Genomic DNA, 19,277 nt, shown 5'->3' on the forward strand with positions numbered 1-19,277 from the left:
AACGAGAAGCAAACTGGCAGCCACCGTGACCCTCCTCTGTCTGATTTCTGGTGTTTCTAAGATCTCCCAAAGTAAGGTGTGGAGGGTTGCAGAACTGTGCTGAGGATCCACATGGGAAATTAAAATGGTCGCAGCGCTATTGCCGGTGGGTTGATTTAAGAACTACTTCTCCAGAAGGCAGCAAGCTAAAGTGAGCTAGAAATTTGAACAAAATGACTGCAGCTCGGAACCAGTCACCCCAGGAGCTCCATGCTCCAGCGGTTCCAGCTGGTCTCTCTCATTCAATCACAGCGTGTTTAGCTGACACCAGTGTCAGCTAAACGCACTGCGACTGGCTGGCAGGCAGGCACTTCGAAGTAGGATCAAAGGCTGTAGACGGCTATTATACACACAGCTTGTCTGCGTGTATGAAGCCGTCTGTGGCATGCGCAGAGCAGCCACACTGAATGTATGGCTGCTCTGCGCATGCTCACCTGACCGACTGGCTGGAAGGAAATCGCATGCAAATGTGCTAACAGCGAGCAGCTCATTCGCATGCGATTTCATTCATGCATCCCCGTTGTTTTCCAAATCGGTAAGCAGCAACCGGGGGGGTCGGTAAGGTAAGGGCTTTAAGCGTGTAGTTAATGCATCTAGCTCCAGGTGAAAGCCGGAGAAAGGTGTATGAGTAAGAACAAGGTTAGGGAGGATCCAGGGGATGATATGTGAAACAAAGAGGCAACTGCCTCTCTGCTTCACCTATCAAGGTGGCGGTGCTGTCACACAGCTGACAGCATGCTTTGAGAATGGAGAATGCTGGTTTTTGCAAGTGATTTACAGAGGCACCTTAAGAAACTGATTTACTGAAGTTTCTTTACCCACACACAGAGATTAGGAAACAGTTTTAGGAAATCAGCTTCTAAAAAAGCTGATTTGGGAGTGTTTCTTGCCCCTCTCTTCTCCCCCCCCCCAAAAAAAAAAAATTCACTGTGGATAGAGTTAGAGGGGCGAGAAAGTAGAAGTGAGAGATCTCAGCTGCTGGCTCCTAACTTTTTGGGCTGGATCCTAGATGTAATAAAAATTTGTCGAGGTCTGACTGCATGTGTTAGAATAAACAAGTGTACTACCCAGCTTAAGGGCTCCAGTGAAGCATTTGGACCAGAAATGTCATTAACTACTTCATCCTGAGAAGCGACGACCTATGACTCTTGGACAGGTGACCTTACTTGCACAAGCCAGTCCATCTCGTAATCTCAATAATGGCAAAATCGGTTCTGTTTGTTATGGTGAGCCAATGAGCAGACACAAGAGAAATCATTTGCAATGGCTCAGGCACAGAGGAATGCTAATATTGAGTAATAATAAAGCTGTGGCCTTATTCACTCAAACTCAGCTTATTGTGATTACCATCTGAAGTATAACTGATTGTGGATCACGGGTCTGGGAAGTGGGCCCTTTGAGAGATACGCACCTGTTTTTTTTCTTTGGGCACTTCTCCTCAAACAATATGCACAGATAAATCTAATGTAAATGTGCTGGTTTCTTCCCCCAGGCCAATCTACATTTTTTCCAAGTAAAAGTGTGCGCTTTGTTGGTCTTCATGCTCACTTGTACCTTTCTAAGAGAGGTAAGCAATTTTCAAACTGCCAGTTTACCCAGGGAAATAGCTTCTGAAGATTGCCCTCTATATAACTTACCTGATGCATCCCTCTTCATAATGTTTTAATTGTTTTTTCACTACTCTGTAGTTTGTTTGTAACACATGTAGCCTTTCTTTGCGTTTTTCATGGGCTCTTCTTATCACAACATTTTCTTGGGTCTGTAACACACATACAAGAAAAAAAGCAAAAAAGTAAAAAAAAAAAAAAAGAACCTATAGAATTTCATATTAAAAAGAAAAAAGGAATAGTAGCAGAGTTACTTTCCTGTAGCAGGTGTTCTCCAAGGTCAGGCAGGTCTTCAATCCTTACACAAGGGTGATATCATTGACTGAGTTTAACATGGGAAACGGTACCCCAGCATCTTTTCCAGAACATTTAGGCCACTCATGTGCATGTACATCCATTCCCACCTGCTGCCTTCACGTGCGCTTTCTCAGTCTGTTACTAGTTATAAGAATACAACTCCTTCTGGACAGGGGAGGGTGGTGCTTCTCCCCCTCTACAGGTGATGTCAGACCCAGCTTATAGATGATTGGGCCCAAACATTCTGGTACCAGAAACAGCTGAGCTGGGACCGGAAAGCCGGCCCAATCAGACGCAAGCCAGTCAGTGTCTATCACTTGAAAACCCTAGTCCATCCCCCCCCCCCCCCCCCGAGTATGATTGGCCGAGGAGGTGTATCATCAACCTCTCACCTACCCAGAGTCCTCTGAGGTGGCCCTAGCTCCTGCCTCCTCCTAATTTAGCAACAGACTAGTGCGGCTACACTGATTAAAACAAGGAGGACAAGGAGGTAGTACATATACGCTGAAGTCACATGAGCATTTTGTATTCAGCGAAGTCCTGCTCCTGCAGCCTAATCAAGCTGCCCATAATCCCTACGTTAGTGCTGTTCACTTATCTCCAGCTGCCATGGATGCAGGCCCTGGTGCTGCTCCTTGGCAGAGATGGGCTGGTACTGCTCTGTAAGTCTGCAATCAGTCTGCAGGGAAAGCCTCCATGGAACAAAGCCCTCTTTGCCCGGGCTGATGTAGGCTCAAACTTGTCTGACACAAGCACGGGCCAGCAGCATAAGAGATCACCTGACTATTGGTGCATGCACATGGGGACTTCCACGTGCAGCTGAACAAATTTTCCAGAGACTTCCACATGCAGCCAGGAGGTAGTAGTGCTGCTTGCTCCACTGCATGCAATGGTAGCATTAGTCACTGCTACTAGCAGTCAGCTAGCTCTCAGTTTCAGAGTCTTCACTGTGTCTACTCTCTGCAGCAGTACTGGGTCAGGTGTATTATTTTTTGCTAATGAAAGCTAAGCAATCAGCCCACGGCTGAGACAAGAGACAGCTGACTGGATATTTGCTGGTACCATTCCCTGACTTGTCTGACCTCTTTAGGGTTACACAGGAAGGGGAAGAGAGGAAGCAGTGGGCACCAGTGGCTTGACACCTTATTCTTTCAGATAGGGTTTCCCTTTCCCATTCCCAGTCCCACCCTTTCTTGCTGGTTTCCCACAAGGAAGCCTATTATGAAGGCCATTAAAATGTAAAATTAATCTACATTTAAAAACGCTATGCATATAGCTATTAAAAATTTTATAGCAACAATCATTTGAAAATGCAAAACACAAAACTCCTTCCCTCATCCACCCTCTCACAAATAAATTTAACAAGCTTATTAAAAAGGTATGAATTTACATTTGTAATTTCATTCATTAAGTTTCTATTCCATTGTACCCACAGAGATCGAGACAGATTATAAGTTGATAGGTACATAATCACAATACAGTATTGCTTGTAAACATACCAGATTCTGTGGTTCAACTTGTTAAGAATACTTTTTACTTTGTAATAAAAAAAGTAGGTTTAAAAGCTGTACTTTTACTTTTTTGGGGGGGGATAAAAGACTTTCTACTTTTACCTCACTAGTTTTGAAGCCAGTACTTTTACATTCTACTTAAGTACTTTTAAAAATAAACGACCCCATCTCTGCTTGGGTCCTGTAATCCAAAGGCTTCCAGAAACCTCATTATTCTGTTTCAGAAGCATTCCCATTAATTTACTCACCACAGAGGTAAGACTGACCGGTATGAGACTATGGTCTCATGGAGGTAGTCAGGTTGGGACTTCTGGACCTCCTGCTATCTGGGTTAAGAATGACTGCTCAGACTGGAAGGAGCGAGAGGATGGAGGATACTTACACCTGTAAGTTTTAACTGGACCTTCATTGCCCTCTGCAGTGGAACCTCCTGAGGGAGGAGACCAGTTTGGAATTGGAACTGGAGAGGGTCTTAAGGGTGTAATTATGCTGTTTAATGGAGAAAAGAGCTTCCTGAACTCTCTCTCTGAAGAGAATCCCTCCATGGCACATGTCAGCAAGCTTTTCCTATACATTTTGTCTGAGATCTGCAGCCAAGCAAGTCTACGGGTACCTATCTCAATGGCAGATGCTCTTGACGCCATTTCAAAAATATCATAAGTCACTCAGACTATGTACAGTGGGGGAAATAAGTATTTGATCCCTTGCTGATTTTGTAAGTTTGCCCACTGACAAAGACATGAGCAGCCCATAATTGAAGGGTAGGTTATTGGTAACAGTGAGAGATAGCACATCACAAATTAAATCCGGAAAATCACATTTTGGAAAGTATATGAATTTATTTGCATTCTGCAGAGGGAAATAAGTATTTGATCCCTCTGGCAAACAAGACCTAATACTTGGTGGCAAAACCCTTGTTGGCAAGCACAGCGGTCAGACGTCTTCTGTAGTTGATGATGAGGTTTGCACACATGTCAGGAGGAATTTTGGTCCACTCCTCTTTGCAGATCATCTCTAAATCATTAAGAGTTCTGGGCTGTCGCTTGGCAACTCGCAGCTTCAGCTCCCTCCATAAGTTTTCAATGGGATTAAGGTCTGGTGACTGGCTAGGCCACTCCATGACCCTAATGTGCTTCTTCCTGAGCCACTCCTTTGTTGCCTTGGCTGTATGTTTTGGGTCATTGTCGTGCTGGAAGACCCAGCCACGACCCATTTTTAAGGCCCTGGCGGAGGGAAGGAGGTTGTCACTCAGAATTGTACGGTACATGGCCCCATCCATTCTCCCATTGATGCGGTGAAGTAGTCCTGTGCCCTTAGCAGAGAAACACCCCCAAAACATAACATTTCCACCTCCATGCTTGACAGTGGGGACGGTGTTCTTTGGGTCATAGGCAGCATTTCTCTTCCTCCAAACACGGCGAGTTGAGTTCATGCCAAAGAGCTCAATTTTTGTCTCATCTGACCACAGCATCTTCTCCCAATCACTCTCGGCATCATCCAGGTGTTCACTGGCAAACTTCAGACGGGCCGTCACATGTGCCTTCCGGAGCAGGGGGACCTTGCGGGCACTGCAGGATTGCAATCCGTTATGTCGTAATGTGTTACCAATGGTTTTCGTGGTGACAGTGGTCCCAGCTGCCTTGAGATCATTGACAAGTTCCCCCCTTGTAGTTGTAGGCTGATTTCTAACCTTCCTCATGATCAAGGATACCCCACGAGGTGAGATTTTGCGTGGAGCCCCAGATCTTTGTCGATTGACAGTCATTTTGTACTTCTTCCATTTTCTTACTATGGCACCAACAGTTGTCTCCTTCTCGCCCAGCGTCTTACTGATGGTTTTGTAGCCCATTCCAGCCTTGTGCAGGTGTATGATCTTGTCCCTGACATCCTTAGACAGCTCCTTGCTCTTGGCCATTTTGTAGAGGTTAGAGTCTGACTGATTCACTGAGTCTGTGGACAGGTGTCTTTCATACAGGTGACCATTGCCGACAGCTGTCTGTCATGCAGGTAACGAGTTGATTTGGAGCATCTACCTGGTCTGTAGGGGCCAGATCTCTTACTGGTTGGTGGGGGATCAAATACTTATTTCCCTCTGCAGAATGCAAATAAATTCATATACTTTCCACAATGTGATTTTCCGGATTTAATTTGTGATGTGCTATCTCTCACTGTTACCAATAACCTACCCTTCAATTATGGGCTGCTCATGTCTTTGTCAGTGGGCAAACTTACAAAATCAGCAAGGGATCAAATACTTATTTCCCCCACTGTATTTTCCACACACCTTCCCTTTGGCTACAAACAAACAAACAAAAAAAAAACTTATCCGTAAGAAGAGTGTCTCCAAACTCCACAATGTGTGCTATGTTTCACAAGTAAATGCCCATGAAGAGCTGATAGGATGCTATGCAGGATGTCAGCATTGCATTCTGAAGAACCTTTTCTTAAAAGATTCCAATGTGTTAGCCTCCATCCCTGGCACAGTGAAGAGTGAGTCTTGGAATGCTTGGCTTTGAGAATGGATTTGACCACTATGGCATGGTAAGGAAGCTGTTCCTTCTTGAATCCTGGAGCATTCTTATTAATCAGAGATACAGGGATGAGGACGGGACTCTCACATTCTCATCTGTATATCCTTCTGGATTTTGTGAACAGGCACTGTTGCAGCTTCCTTAGGAATGGGTACAGGAATTGGAGGATATCCAATGATTCTGCCTTGGGCTCCTCCTCCATTTCTAACTGAAAATGGACAGCTTGAACAATCTCAAAAATAGTCAGTGAAATAGAGCTCCTCTGGAGGGGATTTGGGTCTCTATTGTGTTGGGGACAGTCCAAAAGGAGACCAGAGGACATCTCCAAGTAGGTGCCTGGATTTTCTTCAGACTCAGACCCACAGAAGAACTCAGCTGGTGAGGTTTAAGTCTTTCTGTTTCACACTGGTGATAGAATGTCAGGCCTCCTACAGGTTTGAGACACCAAAGATTTCTGATGCCTTGGTGAAGCTTCCTCCCCTGATACCATGGTAACCAGTGCAGCCAACTCTACTCTGAGCCCCTCCAGTCCTCAGCATTGAAGCATCTACTTCAGGCAGGGCAAGGATCTCAAATATTGGTTGCATCACACCTGCTCTCAACATCAAAGGAGGAAATAGTGGTTGTTGAGGATGGACAGACTGGATGGGTCATTTGGCCCTTATCTGCCATCATGTTTCTACGCAACACTGTGACGACTGAAAATGTGCTTTACCTGCTCCTCAAAGGCTGCCATTGACAAAGGTGGGGGAATCACAATATGGCTGGCCATGTCCTCCTGAGTCACTTGAAGAGTATCAAAACCGGAGTTTTGGGTACACTGATGGTACTGTAGATAAGTGGTCCTCACATTGAGGGTACTTTGAGGATACTGGTGATCTCAGTGCCTTGATGTTCTTGATACTGATGTTGATATGCCTCAGTCTTTGCCCCAAAGCCTGCATTGTGCTCCCTTGGCACTGAGGAAGACAAGGTTGAATCTTTCCTCTTCTTCAGGCAGTAATCAGATGATGACCACTCCAGGTGGGCTCTACCAATGCTTGATGTCAAGGGTGACCAAGACACTCTTGATGTCGATGCATTCCCAGCATCTGATGTAGCTCCCAATCCATGGAGACCAATGCTTTCAATTAGACGGACCACCCTTATCACAAAGAAGCTTTTCTCTCTACTTTTCACTACCAAAAATCCCTTTTTCTAATATCTGTGAACAAAGAATACAATGAGAGGGATCATGGTTGGGTCCTAGGAATTGCAGACAACATGTAACTGTAATGAATATGGCCTTAATGCACTGTGAACTCCTTTTGAAGCCACTCTGGGTCTTCTTTTGGGATATCATCTGAAAAAATAGACATAGTAAAAATCAAATTTGATTGTGAGAAAAATACCATGTTTGGGTACTCAAGGCCAAAACATAGGCCTACTCTGAGATATGCAAAACAAAAACAAAAAGAAACCAGCAAAAAACCTAACTACAAAGTTAATGGGGAAAAAGCCAAAAACCACGCAACAGTAACAGGAATAGGACTTTCAAATTTTACCTCAGAAATAAATTCTGAAGGGCTGAAGTGACAGCTGGAAAAAAATAATTTAAGAAGGTCCTGCGTGACAGCGGCAGACAGGAACATATGCATATTTGTGTTGAGCAGCCAAACACTTCTGGAAAAGTGGCTGATGTACCGTTTCCTGCACTAGGTTCTGTCAATGACATCACCTATGTGCGAGGATTCACAGCCCTGCTTGTCTTTGGAGAAATATACAGTATATTCCAATAGATAGCTGTTGAACTTATTTATAAAGCTTGGCCAAACAGAATTGGAAGAGTAACCATAATGTGTAAATAACTGCTATTTTTATGACCCTTCTAGAAAATGGTTTTCCACACTCTTGAAAGTTTAGACAATGTACCAGCTTGCAATCTAATTTGTCCTCCTCTTTTCAAATGCCAATACTTTGTACAGCATAAATTAAACAATACATATACATGTACAAATCTGATATTCTAGCATGCTAATATTTTCTGGCACTGTGCTATCTCAAAATGTAGTTCAGAACACCGTCTGCTGAAAGTTAGTTTCTTTCATTCAATCAGTTTGCAAGAGATTAAAAGATAAACACATATACAACTGAATATAGAAATAGTTACCATACTTGCATAGTGTAAGCAAAACAGAACAAACACCACTATCAACCATTAACAACAAACATTCCAAATGTTTTGGAACGCAAAAAGTAGGCAACATTTTTCTGCAGCCACAGCTTCAGATTTTTATCCTAACAGGTCTGTTCTGGACTCAAAGCATTTGCATGTCTTTGTTCTAGGTATTCACAGTTGCTCACAATATTGCAGAGAGGTGGATATGGAATATCTGTATAATGAGCTGGTCTATTTCAGAGGCAGAGCTTGAAAAGGGAGCTGCTTAAAGGATTGGGCAACAGAGAGTTTGAAAGTTAGACTCGAAAGGAAATTTGTAATGTTAGGCTAAAAGGAAGTTTGGTGAAAAGAAAGTCCGCTTTACAGGAGGAGAGAGAGGTAGAGCAGTACTGCATGCTCTGAGCCAAGATGGAGGACAAAGCAGAGGACCAATAGGGTCAGGACATGAGACTAGGGCACAGTACATCACTTAAAGGCACTGAAGGCAGCACTTGCCAGAACTTTCAATGACTGGAAGGAGAACGTCGCATGCAGAGTCTGAATTATCAGAGTACAGATTATAAGGACAATCAGAAAGTGACAGCAGAACTGAACATGTTAAAAACTATAATAAAAAGCAAATGTAGACACTCCACACCTGGTATCTGTAGATACTACTATTATTATTATTATAATAATCAAATAAATTAACTAAGCAAAGTCTATTATAAAGAGTCATGTTCTCTGACGTCCAAAGAATTTTCTTCTTCATGTGGCAGTAGCTGAAATAAGAGACAAAACACAACAACACTGGACAAGAAAGAATTCATGTATCTCTTCATAATGAACAAGGGCCACTTTTATTCACATGTTTGTTGACCCCTTCAAAGTAATGTAGTAGATTGAGAGGCAAGATTTCCCTTCACTAAATCCATGTTGGCTCTGTCTTATTAATCCATGCTTATGTATATATTCTCTGTAATTTACCATTTTGCCTCCACTATCTATTCCTTACCTCCATGTCCTTACATGTACCTATACATCTGGAAATGAGAACCCTCATCTACTCTAGAAAAGGTCATGTGCTTAATATGGAATGCCTTCTTCTCTGTAGGCCAATATGTACTAGTGACATCATCATGATTTGCATACAGGAGTCATGGGATTCTCCCCTATTCTACCACTCACCCCGTCCTTCTACCTAGGCATTGCCAAAGTACTAAGATGTGAAGCAAGCACAGCAAGTTTAATGTTTTCATTCTGTTGGTTCAGCTGAGAGGCATACTGCGGAAACATTGCAAAGAAGCATGAATGTACTTTTATATGGATACAATGTAGCCTTTGCCACTCTCTGGTGCTAAGCCTCTTGGTTCTGGGGTTGTGAGGTCTCAGCAAATATATTTATTTAGATCTTTCCATTAAAAAAAAAATGATACACTGCCCAACAAACCATCTGAGATGTTTACAATATCACATTAAAAATTATAAATAAATTAAAAAATGATGCAAAAAGTTACATCAATGAATAGCAGAGAAATTAAAAACAATAATGAGAGACAACAAAGTTAGTGTTCTGTAAGATATTGCCTCAGAAGCCAGCAGCATTCCTCATATTAATATTTAGTCAAACACTTACTGATGCCAGTTAAGTTAGACTTGCATATTCAATACCAGGCTATGTATGGACATCAGCACTGAATATCCAAGCCTGACCAGATAGGATGCAGCCACTTTATGTGGGTCTCAGCCCATACTCAACTAGGCAGCTGCATAAGGGTACCTGGCCAGATCTGGACCCCCCTTCCCCCATGTTTCTAATTTGCCCTCCCTTCAGAACGACTGACCCCCCCCCCCCCCCTTCTGACCACCCCAAGGATCCCATCCCAGGCCTACCCTTCCGATCCCTGATGATCTAGCAGAGAACAGGCAGGAGCTAAGCTTTATAACATTAGGCTTGAGGTACTTCAATAGTACCGCAAGGCTGCTGCTAGGGGTTGTGGAAGCCATTTTGAAGGAAAGACCATGATGGGCAGGAGTGAGTGGGTATCACTTCTGCCTGTTCTCTACTAAACCACCAGGGATCGAGAAGGTAGGTCTAGGGGGGTCATGGGACTGGGGGAGATCTTTGAAGGGAGTCAGTCACTGATTCAGGAGTGGGGGAGGGAGGGGGAATTGGAAGGGGTGTCAGTTGCTGTTCCGAGGTGTGATAGGAAAGGGGATCAGTTGCTGTCCTGGGGGTGGGAGGTAGGGAAGGGGGAATCAGTCGCTGTTACGGGGTGGGAGGGAGAAAAGGGAGATCAGTTGCTGTTCAAGGAGTTGGAGGGAGGGAAGGGAAATCAGTTTATATTCTGGGGGTAGAAGGGAGGGGGGATCAGCTGATGTTGTGGGAGTGGGAGGGAGGGAAGGGGAATCAGTTGATGTGGGGGTGGGAGGGCGGGGGTGAATCAGAACACTTCAGACCCTTACCCAGAAGTTATATGGGTACTGGCTGATATTCAATGCTGGCGCTCATACAGTTAAGCAGGCATAATTAGGATGGCTTTTTGTGTTATCCTATATGCCTGCTCAGCTAGGAGGGCATGGGCACTGAATATTGCTGGCACCTGCATAATGGTCTACGCCTCACTGACTCCGCCCTCTTAATGCCCCATATGGCCCGTTCCAAAAAGGCCAGTTAGTGCTAATATTCAGTGGCATTTCCCAGTTAAGTGCCACTTAATATCTGCAGATACATAGCCCCAAGCACTTGAAGCGCGCAGAAGCCTCTCCTTCGTGCTTAAATCACTGAATATCAACCTCATTGTGACCAATCACTGAGCAAAACACAATAAAATAAGAAATGAAAACAGTCCACGTCACTGGGGGATCACAGAAGATACAATAAGAAAGCCAAAAACAAATCAGGATATAACTATCCACAATCTATTCCGCTTAAATAAAGATTAATTACCACCAGCACTTTTCTCCCTTTCTAACAGAAACATTTCTAATTGAGATGAATAAAAAAAAATTCTTTTCCTCATATGAAATCAAACATTTATATGGAAATCTCAGAAAAAAACTTTGCTCCTAGAGCCAGAAACTGTTTTCGCATCATTTGAGTAGCTCTAGTAACATCAGGAAAAATACAGATAATTTAACCACAAAATTTCTCTTCTTTCTTTCTTGGAAAAAATAAGGTTTAAAGTATCCAAATTTTCTCCTACAAAATAGGTAGCGATAAGAGATCATGCGCTAATCAGGAAATGAGCACATGGCCATTAAAGGAAAACTAGGAAAAGCTGCCTTTTACTGGCAGTGCTAAAAGTAGCCTCAGTGTGTGGGAAAGACCTGTGCTGAGGCTACTGCAGGCCAATTTCTAGCACTGCTTGGTAAAAGAGCCTCTGATACAAGGGAAACATCTACTGTATCTAAATATAACTCACCTTGAACTACTATTGGAAAGGTGTGAGCTAAATATAAATAAAATATATGTTTATAAATCTATCGAGGCTGTCTCAGTGCTGTATATCCTAAAACTAGTTTGGTTAGGATGAAGTACATTTGTTTTTTTCTATAAAATCCTGTAAAAGAATCACTCTCTCCAGTATTTTGGAAATAAATGGCAAACTAGAGACTTATGATAATGAAAAATCAATGTGTTACTCTGAGTCAGATCTTTCAATCTTGATACATATATAGGCTAATTTCCAAGGGCCTGGAACAATTCCGGTATCTAAACTAAAAGCAATCATAGCACAAATATAAGTAATTACATTGTATTGAAAATTTTTCACCACAGGAAGGAATAGGGTCATGATAAGAAGTTGTCATTGTCATAGTTTGTATAATTTTTTTTGAAGAGTGTAAACAGAGGGAATTGTAAATTTAGCAAAAGTACTTCGTGATGAAGATTATTCAAAGTTTTCTATAACTGTAACAAATGGGGCAGATTTGAATTCAAAGTCATATGCTAGGCTGTTATCTTATTAAGAAATAAACAGCCAAACTCTAAGCTGATAAATCTACCTAGCTTAAAGAGGTCAAAGTAAATGCTGTAAGGGATTTAGCTATACTAATACACCTACTGGTATTTGTAGCAGCCTCTATCAATTTAGAATAGTAATCCCTTTTAGATTTAGAAACAGCAGTTTAATAGGCCTTAGCATCGTCAATATAATTGGACAAAGTACCTAAGGTCTTATATTTCCTCCACTGATGTTCCTTATGATGTAATTGAATCTCATCATAGCTAGATCCATATTATACCAGAGATCTTTCTTTAGGGTATACATTTAATTTCTGAGGACAAGCAAGCTAGAGGTATTCTCACATGTGGGAGTGATGTCATCCTACGTAGCCCATTGTGGACGCTGCCCAGTGTGTATAGCTTTAAGAAAGTTCTGGCAGTGTCCCACCACACATGGGTCGGTGCCTTCCTGCCCGACACGTGAGTGTGGGTCCCCTAGTCTTTCTTGTTCTGTAGAACTAGGAGGTTGGGTTTTAGAGGTCTCCCCTTAGTGCTTTTTTTCTTGTACTTTTTCGAGTTCCTTCCCATGCGGGTAATTACTTTTTTCCCTCATTTAAAAAAAAAAAATGCTTTCCCTGTTACTTTCTTAGTTTTTTTTCAGCCCTTAAAGTTTTATTTATTTTTCTTGCAGCTCTTTAGGCCCACTTAGGCCTGAGCACCAACCTCAATTTGAGCTTAGCCCCTTTTTTGATCTCAAAATTGAGTTTAATTTAGCTGAGCTTTTTTTTTTTTTAATATCTAGGAAGACCCACAGTGGCTTCAAAAGGTGTACCCAATGTAATCAGGAAATTTCTATCATGGACCCATACAACTGGTGCACTGCATCAGGTGCTTAGGACCTGATCACAAAGCTCATTCTTGTTCTCTCACAGAGAGCGCATCATGTCCAGCAGGAGAAACATTTTGATCCTCGAGGGATGGTACATCGACACTGGCACCAGAAACATCAACCTCGATGGTTGCCCAGACTGCTTCTACTACTGGGAGTGCACCAGCATCAAGGAGGTCTCCACCTCCCTCAGCTTCGGGCACTATTAGTAGGCCCCAGGACCAATCAGCATTGGACCCAACACCGAGTACACGCATGGATTTCACGTCGTCCTCATTGGCACCAAGGGACCACAATGAAGAGTGTCAAGGGAAGCTTAAGAAACATTGTTATCGGTCCTCTTTGAAGCATGGTGCCAGGAGCTCCAGGGCATCGACATCACCAGAGAAGCATTGGCATTGAAAGGACTGCTCGCCCTCTTTAGTAGAGGTGCCAATGCAACAGTCTCCGGCCAATCAGGTCCCATCTTCCAGTTCAACACACACTGTTCCACACAATGGTCACCATCTGGTTCCCCGGTCTTTGCTGATGCCTACCTTTGATGAATGGTACCGGGCTATGCTCAGGGAGCAGCTGGCGTAGATGTTCCAGCTGCACACTGCTCAGGCATAGAGGGCGCTTGTGCCAGCTGTAGCTCAGCCTCAACTCCTTCCTGAGGCCCAGAATCTGCCTATGGAGCGGTCTTTGATGCTGGCACCTCACCGGGCATTGACAGTGGCATCAACCAATGCAGTACCGCTCTCAACACCAGGAAAGGAAGCATCCTCGGAGTCTGAAGGTAGTGCTGTTCCTCAGCATCCTCCAGGACATGGGCATGGTTCCACTGACCCAGGGCAGGCACAAACTTACCCAGTCCATCCAGAATGCTTCAAAGAGTCTGGACCATTCATGGGAGTAAGAGGAAGAGTCATATGAGACCTGTTTTGATCCCTCCCCTCTGAAAGAGCAACATAAATCCCCACCTAAGGGTCTCTCTTTCACTGGATTTGTCAAGATGATAGCTACTCCCATCCCGTTTAAGTTGAAGACAGAGGAGGAGCCCAGGGTAGAGATGTTATCTGTCTTGGACTATGAATTTCTTCCCAAGGAAGGGGTTATGGTTCCGCTACACCCTATCTTGAAGGATGCATTAATGAAGAAATGGGAATCTCCCTTCTCAGTGCCAAAGAAGGTGGATACGCAATATCACATCCAAAAGGCTCCCGGATTTGAAAAGACACAACTGCCTCACCACTCAATGGTAGTCAAATCCAACTTCAAATGGACCAGTGGTTTCAGGACTCATGCCTCAGTTCCTCAGGTAGAGAGACCTGGACCCTGGACTCATTTGGGAGGAAAATGTATCAGTCATTAATGCTCATTGCCCACATACAGATCTATCAGCTCTGGAGTGGAGGAGCAGCCTAGTGGTTAGCGTGGTGGACTTTGGTCCTGGGGAACTGGGTTCGATTCCCACTGCAGGCACGGGCAGCTCCTTGTGACTCTGGGCAAGTCACTTAACCCTCCATTGCCCCAGGTACCTGTATATAATAAGTACCTGTATATAATATGTAAGCCGCATTGAACCTGCTATGAGTGGGAAAGCGCAGGGTACAAATGTAACAAAAAAAAATAAAAAATATGAGCATTTACTTGAAGTCTCTGGCATGCAGTATACTTAGTCTCGAGGATGCTCTCCCTCAGTTACAGTAGGGATTTATGGACATGCCCTTATACCAGATGGCAAACCTTTTCCATTGAAAACCATATGCCCTCTTAGCAATCCTTTCTGTCAGCTAGCAAGATCTGTGAAACCTTGTCAGGCAAGTTCAGGAAAGACAATGTTAACCTCTCAAAATCTAAGTTGGGAGAGATAGGGACTCTATGGTGGGATGCAATAGAGTGCCCTGCTCTTGTGTAATCAGTGTTGGAAAACACTCCAGTCTCACAGACCATATGATGGAAAGGTCCAACAGAAGTGGGAACCACACGTATCTCAGCCATTTAAGGCCTATGAGAATAATGGTTCCCTGATCTTGCTTGAGATTCGCTATGAAGTGTATTGGAAAATATGAAAACAGAAGACCCTACCCTCAATGTAGTAGGAAGAAGTCCAAAGCTAGTTTGCCACGCAATCCTATCCAGGAGAAAAACTGAGATACCTTCTTGTTCAATGGAGTGGCATAGTCAAGATCTATTGAGGTGGTGCCCATTCCTAAAAGATCCTGAGGACAACTTCAACTTCACTGTCCAGCATTTAATTGTAGGGCTGTTGGACTCCACTCAGTTTGTCCGCCAGATTATTGTCTTTCTCCACTAGATATGTGGCTATGAGGCACAAATGGCCCATTTCCACATAAGGAGAGTCTCCCAAAACAGAAGAAGACCCTGTTACTCCCTGCCTGTTTAAGTAATATTTGGCCACTTAGTTGTCTCTTTGAACCTCATTGACCTTATTGGACAACTGATCTTTGAAAGCCTTTAGAGCATTCCAAATAGCTCTTAGCTCTAGAACGTTTATCTGACTACGCCTTTCCTGAGCAGATCATACACCTTGGGTGTTAAACCCACCCAGATGAGCTCCTCAGCCCAGTTTAGACACAAGTGACATTAGTTTCTTCAATCAAAGCAATTTGGAGGGGGATTTCTTTTGCCAAATTGGATTGGTTAGTCCAACAGAACAGGGTCCAGTACAGCACTGGTGACAGATATGACATCCAGAAGATTCACTGTAGACTTATTGTCAAAGCACTTAGACTTACAAAGTTACACAGTAAACTATGGAACTTTGTACGTCTATGTGCTTTGAAAATGAGCCCCATAGTCCACTAGGTAGATAAGGTCCATTGAGCTTGCCTCAAATAGAGGCATAATGTAGGAGTCACATGGACTGTTGATTCCGTGTAGCCTAACATCCTCAGCATTTGTCCCGTTGACACTTGCTGATGCTACTGAATTTCCTCAACAGTGGAAATCAAGTCGTTTATCCTTCACTGTTGGAGACAGGCAGTTGATTGAGTCATCTAGCAAGGCTCTTATGATATCTGATTTTTGTTTTGGTCTTAGATGTGACTTGAGATAATTTATGACCAACCCTGGTAGTACCCAAATGGTGAAGAGAACACATCTTTTTGCCTTTTCCTGAGTTGCATGCTTGACCAGTCAATTGTCCAAATAGGGAACTGCGTAGATATGCTGCAACAACTGCTAAACACTTAGTGAACACCCAAGGCACAAACACAGGGCCAAATGGCACTACACAGTACTGGTGGTGTTTTTTTCCCTTCAATGAATCGCAGATACTTCCTGTGGCCAGGTTGTATCAGAATGTGAGACTAGGCATCCTTTAGATGGTCAGTCCTCTTTTTGAAGAAGTGGAATAAGGGATTCTAAGGAAACCATCCAGAGCTTCTGTTTAGGGCTCTAAGATCTAGCACCAGGTGATGTTCTCCCATCATTTCCATAATAATTCTTAAAATCTCTGTCTTCGTTCCCACAGTGGAATGGGCTTGATCAGATTGGCCTGTAAGAGGGAAAAGAGATCCTCTCTAAGTATTTCCTGATGCTGAGAGCCTCATCTTGATGCTTTTGATGGGCAATTTGCAGGTCGGTCTGCCAACGGAAGATGATATACAGGCCAAACCTTATAAAAAGAAAAAAAGATTCTCTATATTCAAAACTGTGCGAAAAAGCAGCCACAGGGGCAGGCAATGCGGCAGAGGAAAGAGCAGCGCTGGAGGAAGACCTATGCTGCTGGCCTCAGGATCCCCGCCAGCGAAGGTATTTGCAGTTCCAGTGGGCACGGAGGGCAGCAGCAATCCTGGGGGGGGGGAGGGGGAGGGACAGCAGCAGTGACGATCCTGGGGGGTGGAGGGGGCAGCGGCCCTGCCCCAGGCCCGGCTCACTCTCTCGGTGGCCCTGGGGTTATTAGTCTTGAATGTGGTGGGGAAAGGTCTGAAGGGAGACAAACAGTAGATGACGGCAGAAAAAGACCTGCATGGTCCATCCAGTCTGCCCAACAAGATAACTCATATTTGCTGCTTTTTGTGTATACCCTACTTTGATTTGTACCTGTGCTCTTCAGGGCACAGACCGTATAAGTCTGCCCCGCACTATCCCCGCCTCCCAACCACCAGCCCCACCTCCCAATCACCGGCTCTGGCACAGGCACAGACCGTATAAGTCTGCCCAGCACTATCCTCACCTCCCCACCACCAGCCCTGCCTCCCAACCACCGGCTCTGGCACAGACCGTACAAGTCTGTCCAGCACTATCCCCGCCTCCCAACCCCCAGTCCCGCTTCCCACCACTGGCTCTGGTACACACCGTATAAGTCTGCCCAGCACTATCCCCGCCTCCCAACCACCAGCCCCGCCTCCCGATCTTGACTAAGCTCCTGAGGATCCATTCCTTCGGCACAGGATTCCTTTATGCTTATCCCACGCATGTTTGAATTCCGTTACCATTTTCATTTCCACCACCTCCCGCGGGAGGGCATTCCAAGCATCCACTACTCTCTCCGTGAAAAAATACTTCCTGACATTTTTCTTGAGTCTGCCCCCCTTCAATCTCATTTCATGTCCTCTCGTTCTACCACCTTCCCATCTCTGGAAAAGGTTCGTTTGCGGATTAATACCTTTCAAATATTTGAACGTCTGTATCATATCACCCCTGTTTCTCCTTTCCTCCAGAGTATACATGTTTAGTTCAGCAAGTCTCTCCTCATACGTCTTGTAACGCAAATCCCATACCATTCTTGTAGCTTTTCTTTGCACTGCTTCAATTCTTTTTACATCCTTAACAAGATACGGCCTCCAAAACTGAACACAATACTCCAGGTGGGGCCTCACCAACGACTTATACAGGGGCATCAACACCCCCTTTCTTCTGCTGGTCACACCTCTCTTTATACAGCCTAACAACCTTCTAGCTACAGCCACCGCCTTGTCACACTGTTTCGTCGCCTTCAAATCCTCAGATACTATCACCCCAAGATCCCTCTTCTTTAAATTCCCATGAGTGCTCTGACTAAGACACATTAAAAAATCTGAAGGTGAAGTGTGAACTATTTCACACCGCTGATAAAATTGTCATGGCCTCCTTCGGCATTGAGACACTAAGAATTCCCAGTGCCTTGGTGAAGCTTCCTCCCCTGAAGCACTGGAAATGTACAATGGTGCAGCCAACCTCAACTCTCAGCCCTCTCCAGGGCTCAGTGTTGAATCACCTATTTCATGCCCCTCCTCACAATATTGACATCAAATCTGCAGCATCAGGTCGTGAAGAAGCTCCATCTGCTCCTCAAATTCTGCATGAGCTGCTTCTCGAAGACTGCCATTGACAAAGGTGGGAGTATCATGATAGGAGGGTATACACCCTCCTGAGTCACTTGGGGAGTACTGAAAACAGGCTCTTGGCTCCTTGGAGGCAGGCAGGCCCTCTCCATGGGAATGGAGGAACAGCAGTCCTCACATCGAGGGTGCTTCAACCACCACTGACTTCAGTGCCACAATTCAATGGGAAGCAATGTCGAGACACCTCAGCATCTACTCAATGTCCTGCATTACATTCCCTTGGCACAGATCAAGACAAGGTTGAATCCTTCCTATTCTTCAGGCAGAAATAGGATAAGCAATCCTGGTGGATGTAATAAACAATTGTTTCTTGGAGCAACTGGTCCAGGAAATGAAAAGAGAGGGAACCAATTAGGATCTGGTCCTTGGTGGTGTGCAGGGCATAGTGTGAGAGGTGACAGTGTTGTTCCCATAGGAAACAGTGATCATAACATGATCAAGTTTGAGCTACTATCAGGCATGAACCCTCAAAGGAAATCTACTGTAGCTGCATTTAATTTTCGAAAGAGCAACTATAATAAAATGAGGAAAATGGTTAAAAAGAAGCTAAAAGAATCGAATGCAAAGGTTTAGACACTAAATCAGGCGTGGACGTTATTCAAAAATACCATCTTGGAACCCTAGACCAGATACATTCCACATATTTGCAAAGGTGGAAAGAAGAGAAAACGACAGCTAGAATGGCTAAAAGGTGAAGTGAAAGAGGCTATTACTCATATCATATCAATTACATATTAGTCTCTAGCCATTTGGCTTCATAGTCAAGGTGGAAATCAGGGCCTATGTCCTCTCTGACCATGCTTGGATGTGGCTTGATTGGACCCCGAGAGTGATTCCCTGTTCTGGTCGACACTGTGCCTTTCCCTTGGACCTCTACAAAGATCCCACTTTCAAAGAAAGACTGCTTCAGTGCTGGTAGCACTATAAAATTGACAATGCCCTCCATGAGCTCCACTCTGTCCTCTATTGGGAGTAGTAGTAGTA

General features: G+C 44.1%; 1 protein-coding gene across 2 annotated transcripts in view; it reads right to left on the bottom strand.

The window, feature by feature from the left end:
* Nucleotides 1-19,277, bottom strand: part of CNTLN (centlein) — a 535,970-nt gene that overhangs the window by 293,233 nt on the left and 223,460 nt on the right. For both annotated transcript variants that reach the window (XM_030194226.1, XM_030194227.1), the window contains one exon: nucleotides 1,677-1,798. In XM_030194226.1, coding sequence (XP_030050086.1) covers nucleotides 1,677-1,798 — 122 coding nt within the window. The remainder of the gene's footprint in view (nucleotides 1-1,676; nucleotides 1,799-19,277) is intronic.

Source organism: Microcaecilia unicolor, chromosome 2, assembly GCF_901765095.1.
Source record: "Microcaecilia unicolor chromosome 2, aMicUni1.1, whole genome shotgun sequence".
Taxonomy (NCBI): Eukaryota; Metazoa; Chordata; class Amphibia; order Gymnophiona; family Siphonopidae; genus Microcaecilia; species Microcaecilia unicolor.